This window comes from Oxyura jamaicensis, chromosome 7 (assembly GCF_011077185.1).
Source record: "Oxyura jamaicensis isolate SHBP4307 breed ruddy duck chromosome 7, BPBGC_Ojam_1.0, whole genome shotgun sequence".
Classification (NCBI taxonomy): domain Eukaryota; kingdom Metazoa; phylum Chordata; class Aves; order Anseriformes; family Anatidae; genus Oxyura; species Oxyura jamaicensis.
This window is the reverse complement of record NC_048899.1, coordinates 9,350,004-9,372,769: the sequence shown is the minus strand read 5'-3', so window position 1 is coordinate 9,372,769 and position 22,766 is coordinate 9,350,004. Positions and strand designations below refer to the sequence as shown.

Here is a 22,766-nt window from a genome sequence, read left to right as displayed (position 1 = left end):
ACAGCAATTGCAAATGATTAAAATAGTATTTCTGAGGTACACGTTCTGCTTTTAGAATCATGTCATTGTAAGCTAACTCTGTTTTCAGGAGTCTGTGTTGTTCAGTTGGCTAATGTACAATAGCATTGTAAAGCTCACAGATTTTAGTTGGAAGAGTTCATTTCATATAATATTTAATACATATGTGTAATTTGAACTTAATTTGTAGCCTGCTAATACAATGGTTACAATTGTAAAGCTTCCAAAGGTGGTTTTGTGAAGCTATCCAAAAAGCTGATGCTTATGAACAGTGTATGCTATAGATAAGGAAGTTAGAACTTTCGTGTTCTGACTTTCCACTTGTAGACTGATAATTCTCTATAGATCACAGGTAACCTCAAGTGGTTCTTTGCCAAAATATATGTTATGGGATTTTGTGTAGAAAATTTATGTTTGAAGGTACCCATGTGAAGTTCTTGGAACTGAAACATACTTGAAATGCTTTTAGTGATAGGTTTGAGATTAGAATTATGATGACATTTGCTGTATTGGAAAATAATGCACAAAAGTATTCACAAACTTGGTGAAATGATGAAATACTGGTATCATAAAAGAATGAAGCATCTTATCACTGATGGCAAATTTAGTCCGAGATATTAGGTACTGTAAGATTTCAGCTTATCTCACAATGCTATAGCAGTGATATAAGTGAATAGAACTGTTGTTGGATCACATTCTTTTTGTTCTTTGTAGACTCCAGAGAAGAAACAGTCGGAACCTTCTAGAGGAAGGAAAAGAAAAGCAGACACTCAGAGTGAAAGCAGCCAAGGTAAACTAAACTGTAAATGAACTATATGGTTATTTCATACATTTGATCAAATGATAATGCTGTTTTAGTGTTAGACTTGAAAATTCTGCATTTTTGCTTGTGTAAGACGAGGTTTTTTGGATGATAAACTATGCATCTTCCCGCCCCACTGAAAATTTATCTGCCACTGGAAGGGACAGACAAGTGAAACTTGAGCTGTGTTGGTAATAGCCTGTAAGAACTGTGCACTGCTCTGCGTGTAAGTTACAGTTGTTATGGCATTCTGTGCAGTTTTAAAATTGTAGCAGTTCTTTTCATCAAAAATACCTTTGTGGTTTGTATTTATCTTCAGTACGTAAGGAGAAAAATGGTTTACTGATTATAATATGTGATTGCTTGGTTTTGAGGTGTATTTAAAAATGATTAAAAATTCTATTCTTCCTTACTGTGTGTTACAGTAGAGGGATGGATGACTCAGGATGAAACAAACTTTCCATTCAGTATTTACAAAGCATGGTTATTGTTGTTCCTCTCCCGAATGTGACTTTTGAGGGGAGGAAATGGTGGAAATTTAATTTCAAGACAAAAATTCATCAAAAGGGGAGAAGAACTAGTTATGATAACATCTGCATTAGATTATTTTTGTTTCTAAGCTAAGAAACGCTATTTCAGATTCATACCAATGTGCTCCATATCTGGAGGGCTTCATGATGCAGCATACTATTAGTTGAAGAATTATGTGGTTTGACTAAAATGAATTTCTTTGTAAGTGTTACTTCATAGAGACCTGGTTTGTTTAAAGAACTTGAATTATATTTCCTATTTCCATTGTTCTAGTAGCTCATCCTTCCTGCTACCAGTAGGAGTTGAAATTAGAGATGATAGAAATTTTATAACTTTTTGGCATAGACAACATGATTATAATGTCTTAATAATTACTATTTTACTGTCAGCAGCAGTGAAACTGAGTAGTCTGAACTGCAACATTCGTAAGGAACTGTCCTAGGAAACTGCAGAATATTGGAGTCATAGAGTTGAAGCACAGCAAATTCAACTATTATGATGAAAAATGAGGAACAAGCTCTTGTATACAGCATACCTAGGATTTTGACTTCCATAACATGCAAAATCAATAAAAGTATTGTTTAGAACATGGAGGTAATTAGAAAGTGGGTTAAAATCAGTGTGAATCTACATGTAATTGGCTGTGCCAAAATAAGTTGATACATTTCATCAGTGAAGAATTATGTAACATGACATGGAGTACACTTTCTCTACCAAAAAAAAAAAAAAAAAAAGGCAGTCTTTCTGATTTATCTAGATGAGAGCAAATTTTAATTTGATAAAGTGATATATAGGAATTAAGCATGAAGAAGACAAATCTAGCAGAATTACATGTTAGGCAATACCAGGCTAACTAGCAGTTACATGTACACAAAATAGGTAACTACTGGAGGAGTTAGCTCCATGCTATTCTACGTCTTTGAATGGTTTTATCTAAATATTTCTGGTAAAAGTCCTGACACAGAGAGTGCTGCCAAATGTTTCTGTTTCTTCACGGTGACTGTTAGTGACAAAAAACTATGCAGCAGTGTCAATACAGAGGCATGTTGGACTAGTAAGTGGTGTTGAGGGCTGAAGCAATAGGAAAGCTTGAAAGTCTTTGCTTAAAAAGGGCAGAGATATAACTTTGGACCTATGGTTAATGATCTCCTAATTTATTACTAAAAATTCTTTCTGTAAAGAAAAAAAAAATTGAACAGTGGTATACGTTCAAGATACCTCCTAACAGGTAGTCTGACCAGTTTTCAGTTTTATCTTAAAGCATAATAGAGAAGAGTGTTTATGCCATTGCATATATAGTCTTGGTGACATCTCTGGAATGTCACATATGGGTTGGGTCACTCATGTCAAAGAATTCCAGTTGGTTCTCCTGAAGTCTAGATAAAAGAAATTCTATTCTCTTTTTCTGCTCTATCTCCCTAGTGAACACTGTGACATAGCTGATTATTAATCATACTGTGAGGAATGGAAATACTTGTCATCTTCCATGCCCACGCTGTTTCTGGCACTTAGGGAGATCCTTGGGCTGAACATTTGGGCAACTCACCTGAAGCGTATAATAATGATAGGTTAATTTGGTATTTTGGATGTGGGTGAACTTTGAGATAGTGTTTGAAAAGGGGAGGGACTTGCTGCTAGCGGTTTCATCTGTAGAACAAGAGATGAGTTTCATGTTATGAAGAAGAGGTCTAGACTCACTGCTAAGTCTGTACTAAATCAGGTTTAGGAGTTGAAGTGTGACTTCACGTCTGATTTCTCAATGAATGGAATATGCAAATCTGTTTGTTGTGGCCAGTCCCTTAATTATCTGCATGGGGAGAGCACAGATTAACACATCAAATAAACTGAATTAACATGTGTTAAACTTTGCAATAATTACTGTACAGGTAAAAATGTAAGATACCTATAAGTAATATATTTATTCTCATGTATTTGTTTCAGGAAAGAGTATTGGGGGACGTGGTCACAAGATCAGTGACTATTTTGAGGTAAGGTTTTTATAGTTTTTTTGTTAGGTTAATTTTTTGTTGAAAGCAATTTTAGGTACTTGTGAACTCAGGAGGATTACCAAACTACAGTGACAGCACAGCACTGCGTTGTACTTAGTAGCCTACCCTAATTCAAGTTGTGTGTGAAAATATTAGATATAATAAAGTCTAGTTTTTCTTCAGATTATGCACTTTTTTTTTAATGTAAATTTGTGTTAAGCCTTGAAGTAGAGCTCTAGTGGTTTTGTGGTGCAGCCTGAGTTAAAAGGCAAAAACCATTTTCTTTCACACTTTTGATGACCAAAGGCTACAGTAACGCGAGTAATACAATCTAGATTACAAATTCTTTGTGCAGATCAGCTGTGTCATTCAGTGTTTGTATAATATATTTTAATTAAAAAGGTTGACTGATATGAGGGTCATATCTTCTCTTCAGTACCAAGGTGGAAACGGCTCTAGTCCAGTTCGAGGTGTACCTCCTGCAATCCGATCTCCTCAGAATTCACATTCCGCCCCTTCTTCTGTAAGTTTGTGAACTTCATGACTGCTGGAGATGGTTTCATGGTCTAAAATGAGCATAACTAGAAAAAAAAATCTTTATATAAAGGAATTTTTTTCAAAGGAAGGAATTAATTCTTTAAACAGCAAAAATAAAAAGAAGTTAAATGTTAAAACTAAAATTTTCTAGAACTGAACTTTTAACAGTGGGACTTTTTTTTCTAAAACAATATAAAATACAAGGTAATTATGTGAAATGTTCTAAAAATGTTAAAATGTTTTACTGACACTCTCTCGTAAGCCTCAAACAAAAAAGAGTATTTTCATTAATTACAAGGAAAATGAACCCTCGACTCAGGACTTGAATGCTGAGCTTTTGATAAATCATGAGTTTTAAAATAATTGATGCATACTTTGCCTGTATCCTTTTACAGTTCTCCTCATTAGTCACAATAATTATTTTTTCCCCTCATACACATAATTTTAGTGTTAGAATCACATGCATATGCCTAAATGGCCAAACAGCTTCTGTCAGTGACAGAAAAGGTTTATTTTTTCTGTTGTTAGACCCTGGTTTTATTCCACATACTTTCAATTTCAGACATCCTTTTATTCTTGCTAACAGTATGGAGAATAATATAGATTGTGGAATTTGGCTTGAAAACTGTCTCACTCATACAGACTAGTGGGTTTGGGGAAGTTTTCAGCAACAGAATTTGTGTTCTGATCAGCACTAGCTTCCCCTTTCGCGTTCTCCCATGGGAAATAACCTCCCTGAAAATAACTCTCATTATTTTGAGTTGCAAACACTTAGAAGCAGAAAAATAAGTCTGTGTAAGACTAGCATTGCCTTATGTCAATCTTGTATTGTCTTAAATCGTTCAGTCTGTTTCCCAAGAGTGACAGTCCTAGTTTTCTCAAAGAATATATTGCATCCTTTCTAGAATACAATGATGTATAACAGCATAGTGGTAGTTCTTGATGCAGGGTACCTTGTGTAATAAAGATACCGTATTTCTCTGTTTGGAATGATTTTCCTGCTATGAGTTGTAAACAAGGTTATGTTCATAACTGAATATTACAGTTATATCTAAAAATCTTTGCTTTCATGCATTCCAGGTTCGACAGAATAGTCCTTCTCCTACTTCATTAGCTTTTGTGGACCACCCTATCACGCAACCAAAGCAGTTATCTTTTAAAATTACTCAGGTAAGCACTTTTGAGTAGAGCTATCCTGTATCCATTCAGACTATAGGAAAATCATGTTTGTTTATTTATCTTTCAACTGTTTTAAAACTCTTAAATGATTTCAAGTTCAGCAGCTCATAGTTTAAATCTTTCAGATTAGTTTTGTATTCTGTGTTCTGCTGCCAGTGTTAGATGACAATGTGTTCAGTATGCTTTTATAGAAGTTACATGATCTTAGAAGGGGAGGCTTCTCTTTCAGATAATATTTGAGGTGGCAGCTGCTGTTGTCATATTACTGTCCAAAAAAGTATTGAGAAAGAAAAATGAGTTGTTAATCAAAATGTGATACAGTTCCTGTCAGGACATTTAGAAGCTGATAGCACCTGTTTTTATTTTCTCTGCCATTTCTAATGTGATTTGTTCTATCTTTCACAAGTTAGTTAGAACAAGGCTACTTCACCTGTTGACCATATACAGAGGACTAGCTGAGATCTACATTCTTGTCCTGCTTTATATGCTTATTTGTGAACAATAACTTGTCAATTGGTGATGAAATCTTTTCACAGTTAATGGTTTTGTCTCAACTGCTTCCAGTCTTCCTAATGAAGGGAGAAAATAGTTTTGAATGTGAACCTTCCACCTCACTTCCAAAATTCATGAAAATAATATGTGCTGGCTTGCTTAAATATTTTTAAAGTAGCTTATTTCTCAATATAACGAACATGAGAAAAATAATGATGTAGTTGTTAAAGAAAATGGTTAAATATTTCAAAATGTTATTTTCAGACTGATCTCACAATGTTGAAATTAGCTGCACTAGAAAGTAATAAAAATCAAGACTTGGAAAAGAAAGAAGGTCGTATAGATGACTTACTCAGGGTAAGTATTAGACGTTGTTAGTGTTGGGTAAAGAAATCTACAGTGTTAGACATTGTAGACAGCATTAGGTAAAGATACTTATTCACCACAACAAGCAGTGAATTCTTAGCAAATATTTTAAATGTTTGAATAATTGATGTTTTTCAAAGTTAGCCTAAATGAAAAGGTTAAAATATTTTTTTAAATTATTTTTTTCTGAAAGTCTGGGAAGCCTATAAAAAAATGCAGAAGGTTTTTTTCTGCCTCTGTATTACAGCTTACTAATTATTAAATACATTTATAGACTGTCTGAAGTTACAAAAAGGGTTGATGCTGTTTAGCAAGCAGTTAATTCCTTATGTTATATGATTTCACATAATAGATTTTGTCTTAGTTGTGAACAGCAGTCATCAGTGGGACAGCTGTTTGCAGTTTCAAAATGGAGGTGCTTGTGACAAACTGTTACAGACTCTTCCATAAGAAATGTATGCTGTCCTGTAGTCTAACACATCTTTACAGATATAGGAGCCTTAATGCCTGTGCTCCTGAAAGTAGGGATGGAGAGGTGGTATATAGTATTATGATGTATTTAAACTGCATACTAATGAAACAAAAAGTACTCCGTTTATAAGTCATAGTCTGTTTAGTATTTATATGTGTGCAAATATATATTTATCAATGAAACCAGACATTATAAAATTGTACTTATAGACTTCTTGGGTGCCTGTTTTAGCACAGTTCCACATTATGCGACATAAAAAGCTAATCTTTGAGAAGGAGGGGAAAAAAAAAAAGAAAAAAATGGTCCATTTAAACAAAATAACATTGATGTGTTTTTCTAAGGCAACAAGATTAATATCATATAATAGGAATAAGGGGAACTTAGTATGCTGTCTACTCAGTTGACTTTTTTCACAATGAAAGTCACAATGATAAAAGTTTAATTTCATATGAAACACTAGAATTTTGGATTATTTCAGTAACCATATACAAAGGATCTGGAGCTAAATTAAATTAAATTTTTGGTTTAATATTGGAGGACTGGAAAAGCAATCAGTACAACGCTTTTATATAAGGAAAATAAATATAGGCTGAATGCTCTATTTTACAGAATGTGGCTCTGTAAAGGAAATAATGTTCTTAAATACAGTTTCATTCAAGTTCATTCCTATTTTTAAAATTGGAAGAAAAGCATCCTTCACAGATCTATCCTAATATGTAGAAATCAGATTTTTTGAATCCTTTTGAATATTTATGTATGTGCTTACTTTAGTCATGTGAAATAAGAAATATATGTTGAAAGTAGATACCTTTGTTTTCTCTGACTGCTGGTAAAAGAAATAATGAGACACATTTTTTAATACTTTTTTATATTAGGCTAACTGTGATCTTAGAAGACAAATAGATGAACAACAAAAGCTACTTGAAAAATACAAAGAAAGGTTAAGCAAATGTATTTCAATGAGCAAGAAGCTTCTAATTGAAAAGGTAAGTTTACTGTTTTTATAATGTTTGTGATAAAACCTGAGTGTTGTAGAACTCCATTATGATTCCTTTTTCAGTAACTTTTTCAAATGAATCCCTGAGACCAAAACTTTGTATGCATAGTCTCTATCTGGAAGTATGCATTCTTTTATAAGCCTGAATATCAAAACAAAATGTTGAGCCTGTATCAGGTTGTGAAAAAAATTTGCTTTTTAAAACTTTTTCCCCCATCATGAGTAATTCAGGTATAACACATCATAAAAGATCAGAATTTAGGATGCAACTAATATTCTGGATAAAATTTAAGATTGTAAGTGGGTGAAAACATTTTTTGAACTTATTCTGCTGTGGAGAAGAGATAGTCTTTGTGAGACGTATAAGTGGCTGAGATAATTTTTGATGTAAAATAATAAATGCTATATTAGCTCAGAATTAATGGAAACAAGGACATGAAGGTAACCGTTTGCTGCCTTCATACTTCTTTGAAAGAAATGTCTATTTCAAATGTAATGCCAATTATATTTGAACTAGCAGCACTTTTCCTTAAAAGACAAGGGTACCTTGTTTCCCTTCATCTTCTTTAAAATCATCTTATTGAAAGAATAATAAAAAGTGAATAGAAAATCATTTTATTACAAATTAGGATATAAAATTTTTAAGGTAAACAGCTGAGTCTGTTCCCTAACACTAGCTACTAGATGCTGTTGTCAGATACAAGGGTGCAAACTGATCTTGTAGATTTTTAGGAGGAATTTCCTTGCTAGCATATCATAAATATATTATTTCAGTCCTTTTTAACTTCCAGCATGAGGGGAATACAAGGAAAAAATCATCTATGCTCCTAGGTGAGCAGCTTCATACTGAGAATATCACATAGGCAGTTTTTCTCCAAAGGCCATGCAGGCCTCCTCTTCCATCTGGAAGTCTGTTAGCACAACAATCCTTAATTCCATCAACTTCTCACTATGTGATATTGGGCCATAGGCCCAAGACAAAACCTACCTAGGTGCATTCCTACCTAGCGATTCTTGAACCCAGTCACTTTGGTACAAGTAGTAAATCAATCAGATATCCTGTCAAGGGAGTTTCCAGGTCAACTCAAGTAGATACACTTCTAATATCTAAACAGGTTTGTTTAATATAATAGACATGTACAGGCATAATCTTAATTATACACTTAAATGATGCTGACATTCTGTTAGTTCTGCTGCATTTACAAATAAAATGTTCTATTAATTATGAAGACAAGTAAACTTTGTAGGGAAACTAAGTAACTCATTTTTTTTGGTGTATAAATACCATCAGTACCAATTCTGAAAAGTGCAGATGAGTTCTGCAGAAGTGAGAATAAAAGGAGCAAAGTAATAAAGGTTTTTTTTTTTCATCTACTGTAATTTTTCCCCTCCCTTAGGAAGCTGTTGGGGAAAAAAAGCTGAGTACTTTACTGACTTTTTGAATACTTTAGTATTACTAAATATGAATATATTTTGTTTTCTTAGAGCACACAAGAAAAGCTGGCAAGCAGAGAGAAGAGCATGCAAGACAGATTACGCCTGGGGCATTTTACAACAGTTCGTCATGGTGCTTCATTTACTGAACAGTGGACAGATGGCTTTGCATTTCAAAATCTTGTGAAGTTAGTCAATGCAATATTCTTAAAATTCTCAGTAATTGTTAGTTCCCTCTAGTGGATTTTTTTATTACTGAGATTCTAGGATTAGAGCAGCTTTTCATACATTGTATTTTGCTTTGCCTTTTGAAGACTGAGAATACAGTACAGGACTCCCTTAACCAGCTGAGAGAACACTAAGGGTGGATGTCTTTGGAAGATGATTCAGATTCACTTGATTTTATCCGTCTTTACAAAAAAAATATGAATGTACTAGTTGAGCAGAATGTAATTGTTCAGCTTAGCTAGTAGAAAGAGCTGTGAAACTAAATCTGTGATTTTTTCAAGCAGCTAGCCAAGTATTACTAGGGATCATTGGGACATGAAGTCTGTGAAGTTCTCATTGGTCACATAGGTGTTATGTGCATGCATGGCTGTAGCAGCTTTTTCGGTCAACGAGTTCCTCATTGCAATGAAAGATGAGGGACAAATTTGGCAGCCTTAGGTAGTCTAGCCCAAGTGGATGGAGGAAAGCAGCTAGCTGGAAGAGAGCTGCCGCAACAGGTCTTGCAGCAGAGATGGGGCCAAGGAAGAGCAGCCTGGGAGACAATTGGAGATGGTGGTAAAGTAATTATGCAGTGCATCAAAAGATGTATATTGGTAATGAGTCTGATTCGCTCTTTGGCTCTATATATTTGAGTAATTCACCAAGATTTTAGTTTTTGAAGGGGATTGTGTAGTCTTAGCATAATGTGATTGCATAGGATGTTTTTTTTGTTTGTTTGTTTGTTTTTTTTTAAAGAAAAAGGCAATCTGTGTATATGGTTTGCATAATAGCCCTAATTGTCATACAACCAAACTGATGACTTATTTATCATGGTCAGATCAAATTCAGTATTTGGCCTATAAAATCAGCTACTTCCTATTGACTCTGATGCTTTTCTTTTGGCAGTATAAAACAAGGTATCCACCAGCTCAGATGCATTTTTTTTCAGTGCAGAAATAATCTGTAATACTTTTAAATAAACAAACTGCAACAACAAAAAACCACTTCAAACAAAAAACTACTTCAAAGTTAAATTCTGACAAAACTTCTGGAAAAATCTTCTGCCTAGTAAAGAATGATAGTTATTTTTCCTAAGAAACATTTTCAGATGTACAGTAAATTTTATTAGAAAAATCTTAACTTCATCAGTTTAAAAGATAGTTCTTTAAAAATGCAAAATGATGAAACTTTAATAAAGCTTTTTTTGGGGTTTACAGGCAGCAAGAATGGGTGAATCAACAAAGGGAAGACATTGAAAGGCAAAGAAAGCTCCTGGCCAAGCGAAAGCCTCCAACTACAAATAATTCTCAGGCACCATCTGCCAATTCTGAACCCAAGCAGAGGAAAAATAAAGCTGTGAATGGGGCAGAAAACGATCCCTTTGTTAGACCCAATTTACCACAGCTGTAAGTTTAACATTTCAATCAGTCTTTTACATAAATTCTCAGATATTGTCTGTGTGAGTTCCATTCAAATAACAGCATAAAAAGGCACTCAGTATATTCAGCAGCTATATTCCTACTGAGGACTTGCTGATGTTAGGGAAATTTGCACCACTGCCTATGAAGATGCCGTACAATTGCCCAATTTATTTTTGGTAGTCACCAGAGAAAGGCCTGTTCTGTGTTTATGCAATGTTCCTTCTTTTTTCATAATCCAGAGGAGTCCTTACTCTGATTTCTTACTCGTGCAATGTTACTGATTTCTGTTGAACAGTTATTTGTCCACATTGATTTAGGAACCTCTTCCTCCATTAGAGATCGTTTCATTTTTTTAATTTAACTGTCTTTATCTGACAGAAAAAGCTTATTTTTTTGCCTTTAGTATTTGAAAATGTGTCCAGAAAAAAAAACAATGGAAGAAATCTTTTTTCCCCCTTCTGAATGCAGATCCTGAGATCAGCTGTCTATTATGGTTACTGATCTATTTCACATATTGACACTTGATTTTTTTTGTAATTTACACATAAAAATTGAGGGCTAACAAAGAATTTTCAATTCTTTAAGTTATTTTTTTTTCCTCCAAACCGAAGTGGTACCATCCAGGGCACAGGCAGATGTGTTCTTGACATTTAATTGAGTATTTTGAAAAGTTGCTTTTTACAGATACTAGTTTCTGCCCTTGATGCTGAGAGGCTGCAGGTGATGGTGTGTATGTTCCTAGTCAGTTTAAATAAAAAGTAAATAAGTAGGTTTAACAAGACTAGTAAGTTAATATTTTTCTTTGCAGAAGTAGGCTAAGTGTGTTGCACATCATCGCATGTCACCTGTCACTTGTTGGAGGTGGTAATTTATACCTCGAAGGAAGGGAACTTCTAAAATCCTTCGGTTACATCTACAAAATCATATGTTTTGACCATCAGTTCGAAGACAGCTGTACATATTTTGCATAATATATCATTCTTAAAGATCACATTGTGAAATGGTTGGGCTGTGACAAAAATATCAAAATACAATAGTAAGGCTGGCAATATAAGCAAATTTGATTAGTGCTACTTGTGTTTTTTGGCAGAGAGCTGAAGAGTGTTCACTCAAATTGATTCTTTAGCAATACTTAGTGCCTACACTTCTTTTTAGAACATAATTAATACTTCTAAATAGTATGGCAAAGATTACTGGCCTGTTAAAAATACCTTTTTGTTTGAATGCAATATCTCTTGTTATTAAAAGTAACATTTAAGGAATGAAAAATTACAGAACTTTTAATTCACTAGCATGTTATCTTTGCCTGTATATTATCATAGTGTTCTTATACAATATATGCTCCTTATGCAAGTCTCCGTATATTTCTTAGCAAAAGAAGGCAAAGGCTTTTTTTTCAGTTGATAATGAGATTACGAATTACTAGGATGGGCATCCAAGCAATATTTTCAGAACATCTGAGTCAATGTGGCTCTAACCAATTCTTAGTTTGAAAGTAATTAGGAAAAAAGAATCTTCATTTTGAATGTTTACCCCATCAGTGAGAGATCAGTACTTTTATGGTTGATGGGCTGATGGTAATGCTCTACATTGTACGTGGGGCGTGTTTTCTTGTGTAGAGACCACTTTTAAGGTTCCACATTAATAGTGAAAGTTCATATAGTGTTTGTTGCCTTTCAGGAGCTGATAATATAAATATAAAAAATTATTTTCAAATATGTAAACCAGATTTTTGTTTTAGATGCCTTCCATATGTAGCAGCTATATTTTTCTACACGATTTGACAGTATATAACATTGTATTCACTAGGAAATAGAAATAAACATAAATAACAAAATGGTAGTAGTAGGAAGTCTGTAGTTCCCACTTCTTGTATTTGTGCAGGGAACTCTGTGTTGCTTTTTTCATTTACTATCGTCATAGAAGTTGTGAGTTTTTTTTTAATGAATTTTGAAAACCCAACAATTACTATTTAGTACTATTTATTTGTATACCAACAGGTTCATTTGGCCATGTTACCCTTCATGTTAAATTTCCATAATCTTAATGCTACTTCAGGAGATAAAATATTTACTTTGGGAAAAAATACAGAAGATGTGGCCTAATTATTAAGTAGGTCAAGGTGAATTCCTGGTAATAGACTTCTGAATAGCTTCTGGTGTTATGCAGTTTCAAATCATTTCCAAATTACTAAAAAATATAAAATAAAATAAAATTTTCATTTAATTCTGCTTAACCAGTTGTGTTAAACGGCACATGAAAATGCTTGCTGGTTGCAGAATTGGCAAGAGAAAAATCAGAATTGCCCTTTTGTGTCTAATAAACTGTTATTGAAACTGCTTTTGCCTTGAAGTATCCTAAATTTGAACATAACGTAATCGAGATGCAAGATAGCTTGCCATTATGATAAGCTTACATATTTTATTTCAAACCTTTGAGAAGGTTTTTAGTATGTCCTAAGATCACAGAATCATTAAGCCACATCATTCTCTTAGGCATTTACTTGAAAGGGTGTTAAAAATGTTTGTATTTATGATTTGCTATGATTTTATAGAGTAGTGCTGTGGGTTGATGCCTTTTTGCTTCTCAGTACAGAATTAAATATGCCTTGTGTACCTTGATAAAACAATTACTAATTCTGCTCTTCCATTTTAGAGTGAATTTGTCATCTGCTGTATGTGATTTCCTCCTATTACATTGTGCTTATCACTGTTCCTGTGTTACGTTGAAAGTAATGATCTTAATTAGTATAGCCAAATGGAAGATGTTCTGTTTATATGAAGCTAGGGAAAATACAGAGCTGCTGAGATTAATGAACTAAACCAGTAGTAAGTCAGCACAACATACATGCAAGTGATTAGGCAAATCTTTTTCAAACAAACAAACATATTGCTAACTGTTGTTAGCAACAAGTGTCTCTACCTTCCTAACACTGTTTGCTTTAGAAGATGTCTCCAGCTGCAGGTATTGAGGAGAGAAAATGATCTATAGCTTTGTAACATGCAGTGTTATTGAAGACTTTTCTGAAAACAGTGGTTAACTGTTTTGAAACTGATTTAAGGTGTTGCCTGAAGGCATTCTTAACAAAAGCGTTGTTTTAGTTCAGCTGGATATACCATGTTCTCTGATAAGAACGTAAAAGCAAAGTCTTTTGCATGGGTAACCCTAGTGCAAAGTGGCCATCTGTCATTACCCTGAGTGAAAGGTGATTTTGGTGTAAAGACTTGTGTGTTGCGTGTTTTTTAAACACTGTTCTGATTTTCCAACATTGATTCTGTTTTTTTGTGGCCCCAACCAAAACTAAAAAGTAGTTTCAGTTTTGAGAGATCACCTTTCAACTGAATGAAGTAACTTTATTAGTCTTATGTGAAAGTGATAAATTGAAATGTATTTCAAGAATAAAAATGTATTTGAAATAGGGGTAGCCTTCATAGTCCTGGAAAAATCTGCTAAAAAAATCCATTCCAAATTCCTGGTGACTTCAGAGATGATAACACTGGTCCCAACTTTTTGGAAGTAGGTCTTATTTTTGCCAGGCAATTGATTCTAGAAGCAGCATTTTATGTAGCGTGGGTGGTGTAGTCCTTCCTCTCCAGCTTCAGCTGTGTTGGTTATACTTAATTCCCAGTCGCCTCTTTCTCTGCTCACCCAGTTAGTCCATGCGAGTTCGCATGGGTCCTCGTCACTGTACATAATTTGAAAAAGAAGAGCAGAGAGAACTGGCAAAGTTTGTTAATGTAGCTGAACAAATGCATCAGTTAGAGGGAGCATTCTGTTCTGTATGGAACAAATAAAAATATTTTCAGAAACTTTTTCAGATAGAAGTGCCAACAATGTGTCTGGGCTTTACAGGACAAGTGACAACAGCTCTTTTCCCGAGGCAGTCTCTTTCTAAGGCAGACATGGGAACAATGGAAGTGGGACATGGCAGAAAGACCTCATGGAAGGCTTGGATCGGTCAGCGTTCACTGCCCATCTTTGTAGAAATTCTAGGAACTTGAATAAGTTTTGACCCAAAAAAGGAACACTTCAAAAATTATAACCAAGAGCTTGTACTGGATGTGCAAATTGCTGTTTTGGGGCATGTCAGTGTTCTGCTGTTAATGTGTATCCAGAATGATTTTTCAACTGGGAAAAGGTGGGAGGAGAGATTGCTGTAAATGTGCCAGGCTTAATTGTCATGACAACCAAGGAGCATTTGGCCATTTTGTTTTTGTGTGTGTGTGTGTTGCCGGTACCCACTAGTAAGAATGTCTTGGTCACAGAAAAAAAGGTTTTGTCCGAACTTGTGAGGAAGAAGTGCAGAGGTTGGTTAGGTCTACTTGTGCATACTGTGTCAAAATCTTAGAAATTAGCCTGTGAAAACATAGTTAAGCTACTGGAAAGCTCATTTTTGCTAATAAAGTAAATGTTTAAATTATGGTGCTAAACCTCTCAGACCAGGAAGGCTGACTGCTTTCTTCCAGTGACAAATAAATATGGCATACCATGCCCCTACACATCAAATTATACTGCAAGCATAGAATAAATCCAGTGCTATTTTGGAATTTCAGGAATTTATTGCATGTATGTAATAGTTCATTGTGCTGCAGACAGTTAAAATAAAGCATTTATTGCACAGTAGTTTTGAATTAAAGAGATCGTGGTCAGGACTAAACTATTACCAGTTTCCTTCTCTCAGCCTACTGCCAGCTGCCCTCTTCCCCCAGCACTTCTCCTGTCAGCCTGCAGCCTGATTTTCCATCTTCAGTGCGCTTGGTGGCTGGTAGCAGCATGTTGCTGGCCTCCATCCCTCCTGCATGCTCCTCAACCTTGGGTCCTCTGCGCCTGAGTCCTGTGTTTCTTGGGTCATGGAGGTGTAGCCCCTTCTGCAGGAGGTGATGGCATCTTGTAGGTGACTTCTGCTGTCAGAAGGGGCTTCGAGTGTGCTACTGACCTGCAGGAGGCAGAGGGTAGATGTAAGTGGGAGGTGGTGGAAAGCACTCTCTGGTCTGGGTGTTTTCAGCCTGTGCAGTGGGCTGGCGGCCTGTGACCAGAAAACAGACAACATGCATGCTGTCTTTGTTGTACTGTTTGTTATGTGATATTTCAGCAATATATAGGTAAAGTATATATAAATATAAAAAGTAATTAACCCCTGCTTTTTTAAACACGTATTTCTGAATATGAGGGAATGAAGTCTTGTTTTCCTAAGTAACTTAACAAAATCCAAAGCAACTATGTCTGTGTATAGTTGATGCCTTCCTACAAGATGCTATGGTCAGTAACGACAATTTCAAATTGCTGTGAATCATGCTGTGTCTCTAATAGGATTAGATTTGTAAGGAAATAGAAAAATAGAAAACTGTAACGTATTGGGATATAGCATGGACACATGGAAAAAGTGACTTTCAATCTTAATGTTTTCAATATGACCTCTAACTTGTGTTCTGCACTCAAGAGGGCTGTTTAAAAACTTTTTGGAAGGCAATACTTGTTAGAGCTGTCCAAGCACTTTGTCATAACTCTGCTTAGAGAGATGAGGTTTAATTTAAAAAAAAAATAATAATAATCCTATATTGTGTTATTTTTTCAGGGGATCTTAGGTTTTAATGCTCTCAGTGTTCAATGAAAATTCTAGAAAGTTTCATGATATACACTTTATATTTTCAGTGTGTTTTACTTGTGATTCAGCTTTGCTAAGCTACATAAAGATTATTCTACCTGAGAGAGACAAACTTTACAAAATTTGCGTTTCTGGAAATAAGTGCACAGACCTGTAATTTATACATTTATATTTCACATAGGAATCTGGAAAGAAATAATACTCAACCTCATTCACATTGGCATTCATTCTTTACTTAAAAAAAAAATATAAAAAAATGAGAGCTTATTCCATGTTCAAGTTGTTTGCTGTTGAAGTAAAAATATTAAAAACATGTCAGGGATGCTACTGTGAGTTGTCTAGCTTGGCCTTGATGCTGTCTTTGATAGGTCTATCATTAGAGCAGGAATTAGTATGTTGTTTTCTTAGGTTTCTTGCTGTCATTCGGACTATATGGGGAATGCCTTGGCAGCTTTCCTGTGCTATTGAGACACTCCATTTCACATTCGCCATAATGCCTTTTCTTCCTCCCCAGAGGAAATTTTGTCAGGAAAACAATGTAAATGTTCAGTTCCAAAATATGGCTTTGAGAGATTTTCTGACTTTCCTGAAGAGAGGTGAATTTCCTCACTACGTTGCCTTCAGCATGTCTGTAGATTTCTGTTGGTTGGGATACATGACTGCTTTTCATTCCAGTGGGGAAAAAAGATGCAGAGTAACTTACTTGATGCTTCTTAAAATAAAAGATTGCTTCTTTCTAAAATGGACAGGACATGGTCATGGGTGCTTTTTTCACCTGACTTGGAGTGTTTTCTGTGCATTTGTATAACTTATCTTCCCAGGACAGTTGATAATTCAACCTAGTAAAATGTGGACTTTGTGAAAACATTCTATGCTATTATCTTTAGCTTTGCATAATGCAGATAATAGATCTTGGCAAAGTAAAATGCATATGCCATCCAGCATTAGTTTTGTGCCTGTATTTGTAGGGATTTGTGTGGAAGCCATACTTTTTTCTTCCCCACCCCAATCTCTTGTCTCCCTTCATCATATACGTATGGTTTCTTCCCTGGAAGTTGAAGTGTCTTTGTTTTCTTTCTTGGTGATTTGTAAGAGGTTCTGTTCTGCATGTTTGTTGTTAGCGAGATGGATACTGCACATAGTCAGTTTGTATGTTTCTTAGTTACTAGTCCATGTGAACTGTCTGGATCCTCTGGGTGGTAACAGACCTCTCCTAGAACGCCCACAGGCAGTGAGGGACCCTTGAATTAATTGTAACCAGGAATCTTATCTGAAGGGAAGATGAAGAGAGAACAAGATGAAGAGTTGCATGCCAATTCAGAACTGAATGTATGGTCTCATGCAAAATGTAGTGTTAATGAACTTGGAATCTGTGGATTAGCACCACATTTTCTAAATTGTGGTTCAAAAATCTACTGTTACAAATCTCATCCAGTTAGTTTCTGGATCTCCATCTCTTGGTGCATTAAGTGTTAGAGCTGAGAACCAAGCAGTGAAGCATCAGCTGAAATACTAGGGTGGTGAGATGATTTAGAATGCATCCAGGTAGTCTAACAGGCTGTCTGGGAGAACAGCTAGAGTCTATCGGGAGAGGCAGTTAATGTTCCAGAACACCAGACAAAGGCATTCTGTAGGTACGTTTTCACTCTGAAATTACAAACAAAGATGTTCAAATGTACCATTTGGTAATATGGTTGTAAATAATTAGCATAAGATGCTCTGTTTACTGTAACATTTAAGAATAGTAAATATATATATATTTTTTTTCAGTTTGACTCTAGCAGAGTATCACGAACAGGAAGAAATTTTCAAACTTCGATTAGGCCATCTCAAAAAGGTATGTATATGGTCTGTTTTTCTAGCATTCTGGGGGCATTCTCTGAACCATGTACTACCAAAATAAGGAGAGGGCGTCCTTGCCATAAGCATTGGGAGTACAAGGGAGTAACAGTGAATCTTTGTAACAGAGATGTAACTGCCACTACTCATCTCATTGTAGAGTTGGGAATGTGGAGTCAACCAAATCTGATACGTGGCCTTTTTACATTTGTTATTAATCTTTAAAAAGGTCCAATGTATGGGACATTGCAGTTCTGAAAAAATACCTTGTTTTGATTATCTACAGTATACGTTTCAGTTGTTACCAGTTAGCATATTACCTGTAGTAAGAGAGAATAGAATTTTCCTAGTTTTTATGGAAAACCTCCTCTCTGCCTCTTAAATGATATGTGCTGTCAGATACTTTATTCCAGTTCTTGACTTTTGAATAAAATCAAGTGGTGCTTTTTTATTGAATCCATTTTAATAAATCTGTGTAACGAAGTAGTTATGATACTAACAAGCTATTGCTTATTCAAGTAAGGCTTTTGAAGAATAGCCTTTGAAAAGGAGTGACTATTGAAGAAAGCAGAAATATCTCAACAAGTCTGAAAGTACCACTAAAATACAGATATAAAAGAAACTCTCTAGAGATAATTCAGTTTTAGTAGACAGATATTTTATCTGCTGAGCAGTAGCTATTGAGATGTTTCATCAAAACAGGTCATTGTATTTTTTCCCTTGAAATGTTGCAAGAGTCTGTTTCTGGCCTGTTCTCTTCAGTTGTACAAATAACCTGTTACAAATCCTACTGTAATAAACTGAGCTGGGCCACCATGTGAAAACATTGATACTGTTTTCAAAGACTACGAAGTACTTGTATCTGTGGTAGGGAATTTGCATACAAACTTGCTGGCCCTACAAGGTAGACTGCCCAGTTTGCCCTTCACTGTTAATGCTGTAGAAATAGCACCAGTTTCATAAGAAATTATGTTCGGAAATTTTGTATCTTTTTCCCATGCTTTAACTATTTTGAAATCTGTTAGAAATTTCAAGTGACTAATGAAAGAAGCTGTTTCAAATTTGCTTAATCCCCAAATTTGTTTTTCACCTTTAGCATCAATGCTAAGGTGCTCTGTATAAGAACAAATCTATTTGACTGAGTGCCAGAGGGGAAATAGATACGATTTCGTAGCAAACTATGTTTGAATAAATCTGTAAGTAATCATAAAAATACATTATTGCATTTTAATTCTTATGGGTGATACAGATTTTGTTGTTAAGTAAGAAAAATATTTTTATCTTTCTACACGGATATATTCCCTAGTGCTTCATTGCTGGTTACATTTCTTCTTTCCTTCTGCATATGCTGTTTTGCTGTCTGCTCCTCTTCCTTTTCACTCTCCAGATGCTTTCCTGGTGCTCTTATTTTTGGTGCCCTGTACATGCTGCCACCACCAGTTCTCTTTTTCCTTCTGCTCCCCAGGAAATTCTTTTCCAACTAGCAGCTTTGGTCCTGGAGAAAGGCTCTTGTTTTCTCACTTCCTTTTATATAGCAGTGACCTGAGGCAGCTAAGCTGGTTCATTCTTGCTTAAAGGTATTCACAGCCTGAGTGTCCTAAATAACAGCTGGAAACAATGCAACCAGCCAGTTCTCTTTGGACTAACATTGGCCTATGAACCACATTTTGAGAACCACTGAATTGCATAATATATGAACAAAAAAGCCCCAAAGAGGCATAACTGATGGTTTTTTTTTTTTTTTTTTTTTTTTTTTTTTGTCAGCCTTTGGGAAGAACGTAGACAATTGTGTGTGTATAAGTGTGTGGCCTTTTGAGGGGGGAGAAGGGATAGAATTCTTTATAGAAGCATGGGTTATGAGGAACTGCATATCATTTCATGATATTTAATGGAGAGCTGCAAGCATGAATCCAACTATGAAAAAGAGTTTAACATTGTATAAACAAACAAAAAAAAACACTTGACAGTACATGTTAGGAAAAGCAAATGATCCACCTAGATTTGCTAGCAGTTTAGTATTACTTAGTCCAAATTAAAAAATTATTAGGGATTTGAGTTTCTTTTTCTGAATGGAGGTTCATCTGATGTCTTGTTTGGGTTGAGGATGTTGTTTTGTTTTGTTTTTCCCCTTAGCCTATCACAGAAGGGATTCAGGATATTAGCCAAAATCATCTGGTCTGGGTTCCTGAATTTACTCAATTAATGTGTGTTCTAGATTATATAAATACAGTTGTTATTTCAGGATATGGTTTTATGATGTACAGTTTTCAGAAATACCAGCCTTAAAGTATTTTATCTCCCTTGTACTGACTCCATTCCCTTGTGCCATGACTTGTTCCCCTGTTGCCTTCACCAGCACTGCCAGACTATGCAGTTACAATATAAATTGGATCAGAAAACTGACCTAGCTTCTTTCAAAAAAAAAAAAAAAAAATTTTTTAAAAGGTTTGCATTTTTTTGGTTTTTTTTTTTTTTTTTTTTTTAACTTTTTAAAGAATAGATTGATTAGTTTTCCAGTCTGGTTCACCGTGTGGCTGTACAAATAGCTGTGCCAAAATAACAAGAGATGATTTGGGGCGCAGCTTCCACTGGCACTGCTGGGGAGGGAGGGGGGGAGAACATGACAAATCAGATGCCAGGCCTTCTTTTTCCTTTCCAGCTAGAATAATTCCATAATTATTAGCCTTCATGTACAGACTAATATTGTCTCTTTTTTTTTTTTTTTTCAAACTTCCAGGTCCTGTAGGTACTAACTCTGAAATAAATGCAACACTTTCTACAGTGTGTTTCAATGACTATATGTTTTTTGCTTCAAATATATATTTGAATACCAGTATATATAAATATACTGGTTTACACAAATTAGGCGCTGTGCATTCTTTATATTTTTGGAGGCAGGAAGAATCTGAAAGTCTGAATAGATATTTCAGTGCTGTCTAATATGTAGCATAAAAATGACATGATTCTAAGTGCCAGGATTAGGGAATGTCCTCATAGGTGACATACTTCTGAAAATGCATTTGAAATTTTAGGCAATACATGTTCTGCATTTGTAATCGTAATAAGATAGAAATGAAAAAATCTTTTGAAATTACCTTGGTTTTGGTGTTTTATATCAACACCGTTAGAGCAATTCTGCTGTAATGTAAAAAAGAAATGTATTATTTTTTTCTTTTTTTTTTCTTTGGTTTGTGCTTCAGCCTCAAAATATTTCAGCCATCTTTTTCCTAATCTGTCAGTTTGTACAAAATCTGTAACTGCACATATCTCAGTTTTTTCTTCATTGTACATCAATTTCAGACCGCTTCCCAGATAATTTCTCTCCTTGGCTGAGGTACAAAACCCAGCTGCCTCTCATTTTGAATAGCATCCCTACAGTGCAGAACAAAACTGTGAACATCCCATTACCTGTGGGTTCATGGACAGAAGGTTCCTTGAAACAGGCTTTTGCCTTATCTCTCTGAATTTTTCAGGCTTTAAGAGAAAAACAGTGCTTCTAGTTCAGCAGGGTTTTATAATGTTATGTTCCTCCATTACCACTAGTATTGATGCAGGGGTAAAAATATCCTTTTCAAATGGGGAGTAAATGAGCTTTTATTCTTCATTCTTTTCATTTGCAGGAGGAAGCTGAAATACAAGCAGAACTTGAACGTTTGGAAAGAGTTAGAAATCTTCACATAAGAGAACTGAAAAGAATAAATAATGAAGATAATTCACAGTAAGAAACTTAATGTCTTAATTTTGCATGTCTACTTTTAATAGTGATCTATCTACAAGAGAGAAGCAGGTTCATAATTTTTTCTTTGTTGGTTTATGTATATATTTTTTAAAAAAATCGTTTAAACTTTGCCAAATAGCAAGGTTTCTAGTTTTTAAGTTAACGATTTTATTGAATATGCAGGAAATAACATACATACATAGATTATAATGCAAGAAAGTTTAAACGTTCAGGACCATGTTACTAGGTTAAAAAAAATAAATCCCTTAAGGGAACCTAATGCAATTCCCTTAGCTGACAGTAATGCAAGAAAATGGTGGGGAGGTTTGATGTCAGAGTAGAGATTTTATGATGCAGTTAAAATTAGTTTTAGCTGTATTGCACTGTACTTTACGAATTGCACAGGTACCTGATAGTAAAAAGACAAATGCAAAGTATTTTGAGTTCAGTTAAATGTAGCTTCAGCTTGCATGGCCATTTATCATAATGTTGAATTGTCAGTTAAAATTTGCTTTAACTATGTAGATTCCAAAGTAATTACATAACTAATAAAGTGTGTTTTCCATGATGGAGAATACAAATGTTAACACGACAGTTTCACCAGCACTTAAAGCTGGCACTGTTGCTTGAAAGAAACCAGTTCTGCTTATCTACTACTTCCTTAGGCACTTGCCCTTTTTCTTTTCACATGCTAGCAATAGCATTTCTGTAGGGAACAGATGCTGGAAGTTGATCCAAGTTAAATTTCCAGCTCCTGTGGTTTCTTTTTCTGGATTAATTTTAACACAAGTTTGATTTTTTCAATCAAACTCCTGGCCTAGTTCTTTGCCCCCCATTGCACAAATGCCTATGCTGCCATGAGGAGAGAGGGCAACGTGAGGGTGGAATGAGCAGCCATGGGGAAGGAAATGGCAGGACTGGGCTTGTTTCTTTCTGCACTAGTAAATGTTTATGAAACAGTAGCCTTAGGACTTGAGGGCTTTAATTTCTACTTTTTAGACACAGTAGATTTACATATACGCTAAGTTTTCTGAATGTTAAAGCGACAAGACATGAAATTGTTTTCTACTATTTTAATGGTCCCTGTGTATCCTCAGGGAATACAGAAAAATTTAGTTACCATGTGGCTATAGTGCTAATTGATAGCTAAATTGATGTTG

The 22,766-nt window shown here is 35.0% G+C and overlaps 1 protein-coding gene across 2 annotated transcripts in view; it reads left to right on the top strand.

Moving 5' to 3' along the window:
• Positions 1–22,766, top strand: part of TLK1 (tousled like kinase 1) — a 67,663-nt gene that overhangs the window by 31,618 nt on the left and 13,279 nt on the right. For both annotated transcript variants that reach the window (XR_004752647.1, XM_035332455.1), the window contains 10 exons: positions 733–808; positions 3,293–3,339; positions 3,776–3,862; positions 4,957–5,046; positions 5,812–5,904; positions 7,261–7,371; positions 8,868–9,004; positions 10,241–10,429; positions 17,820–17,886; positions 21,509–21,606. Coding sequence is in view for 1 of the 2 variants with exons in the window: in XM_035332455.1 (XP_035188346.1) it covers positions 733–808; positions 3,293–3,339; positions 3,776–3,862; positions 4,957–5,046; positions 5,812–5,904; positions 7,261–7,371; positions 8,868–9,004; positions 10,241–10,429; positions 17,820–17,886; positions 21,509–21,606 (995 nt within the window). In the remaining variant the exon portion in view is untranslated. The remainder of the gene's footprint in view (positions 1–732; positions 809–3,292; positions 3,340–3,775; positions 3,863–4,956; positions 5,047–5,811; positions 5,905–7,260; positions 7,372–8,867; positions 9,005–10,240; positions 10,430–17,819; positions 17,887–21,508; positions 21,607–22,766) is intronic.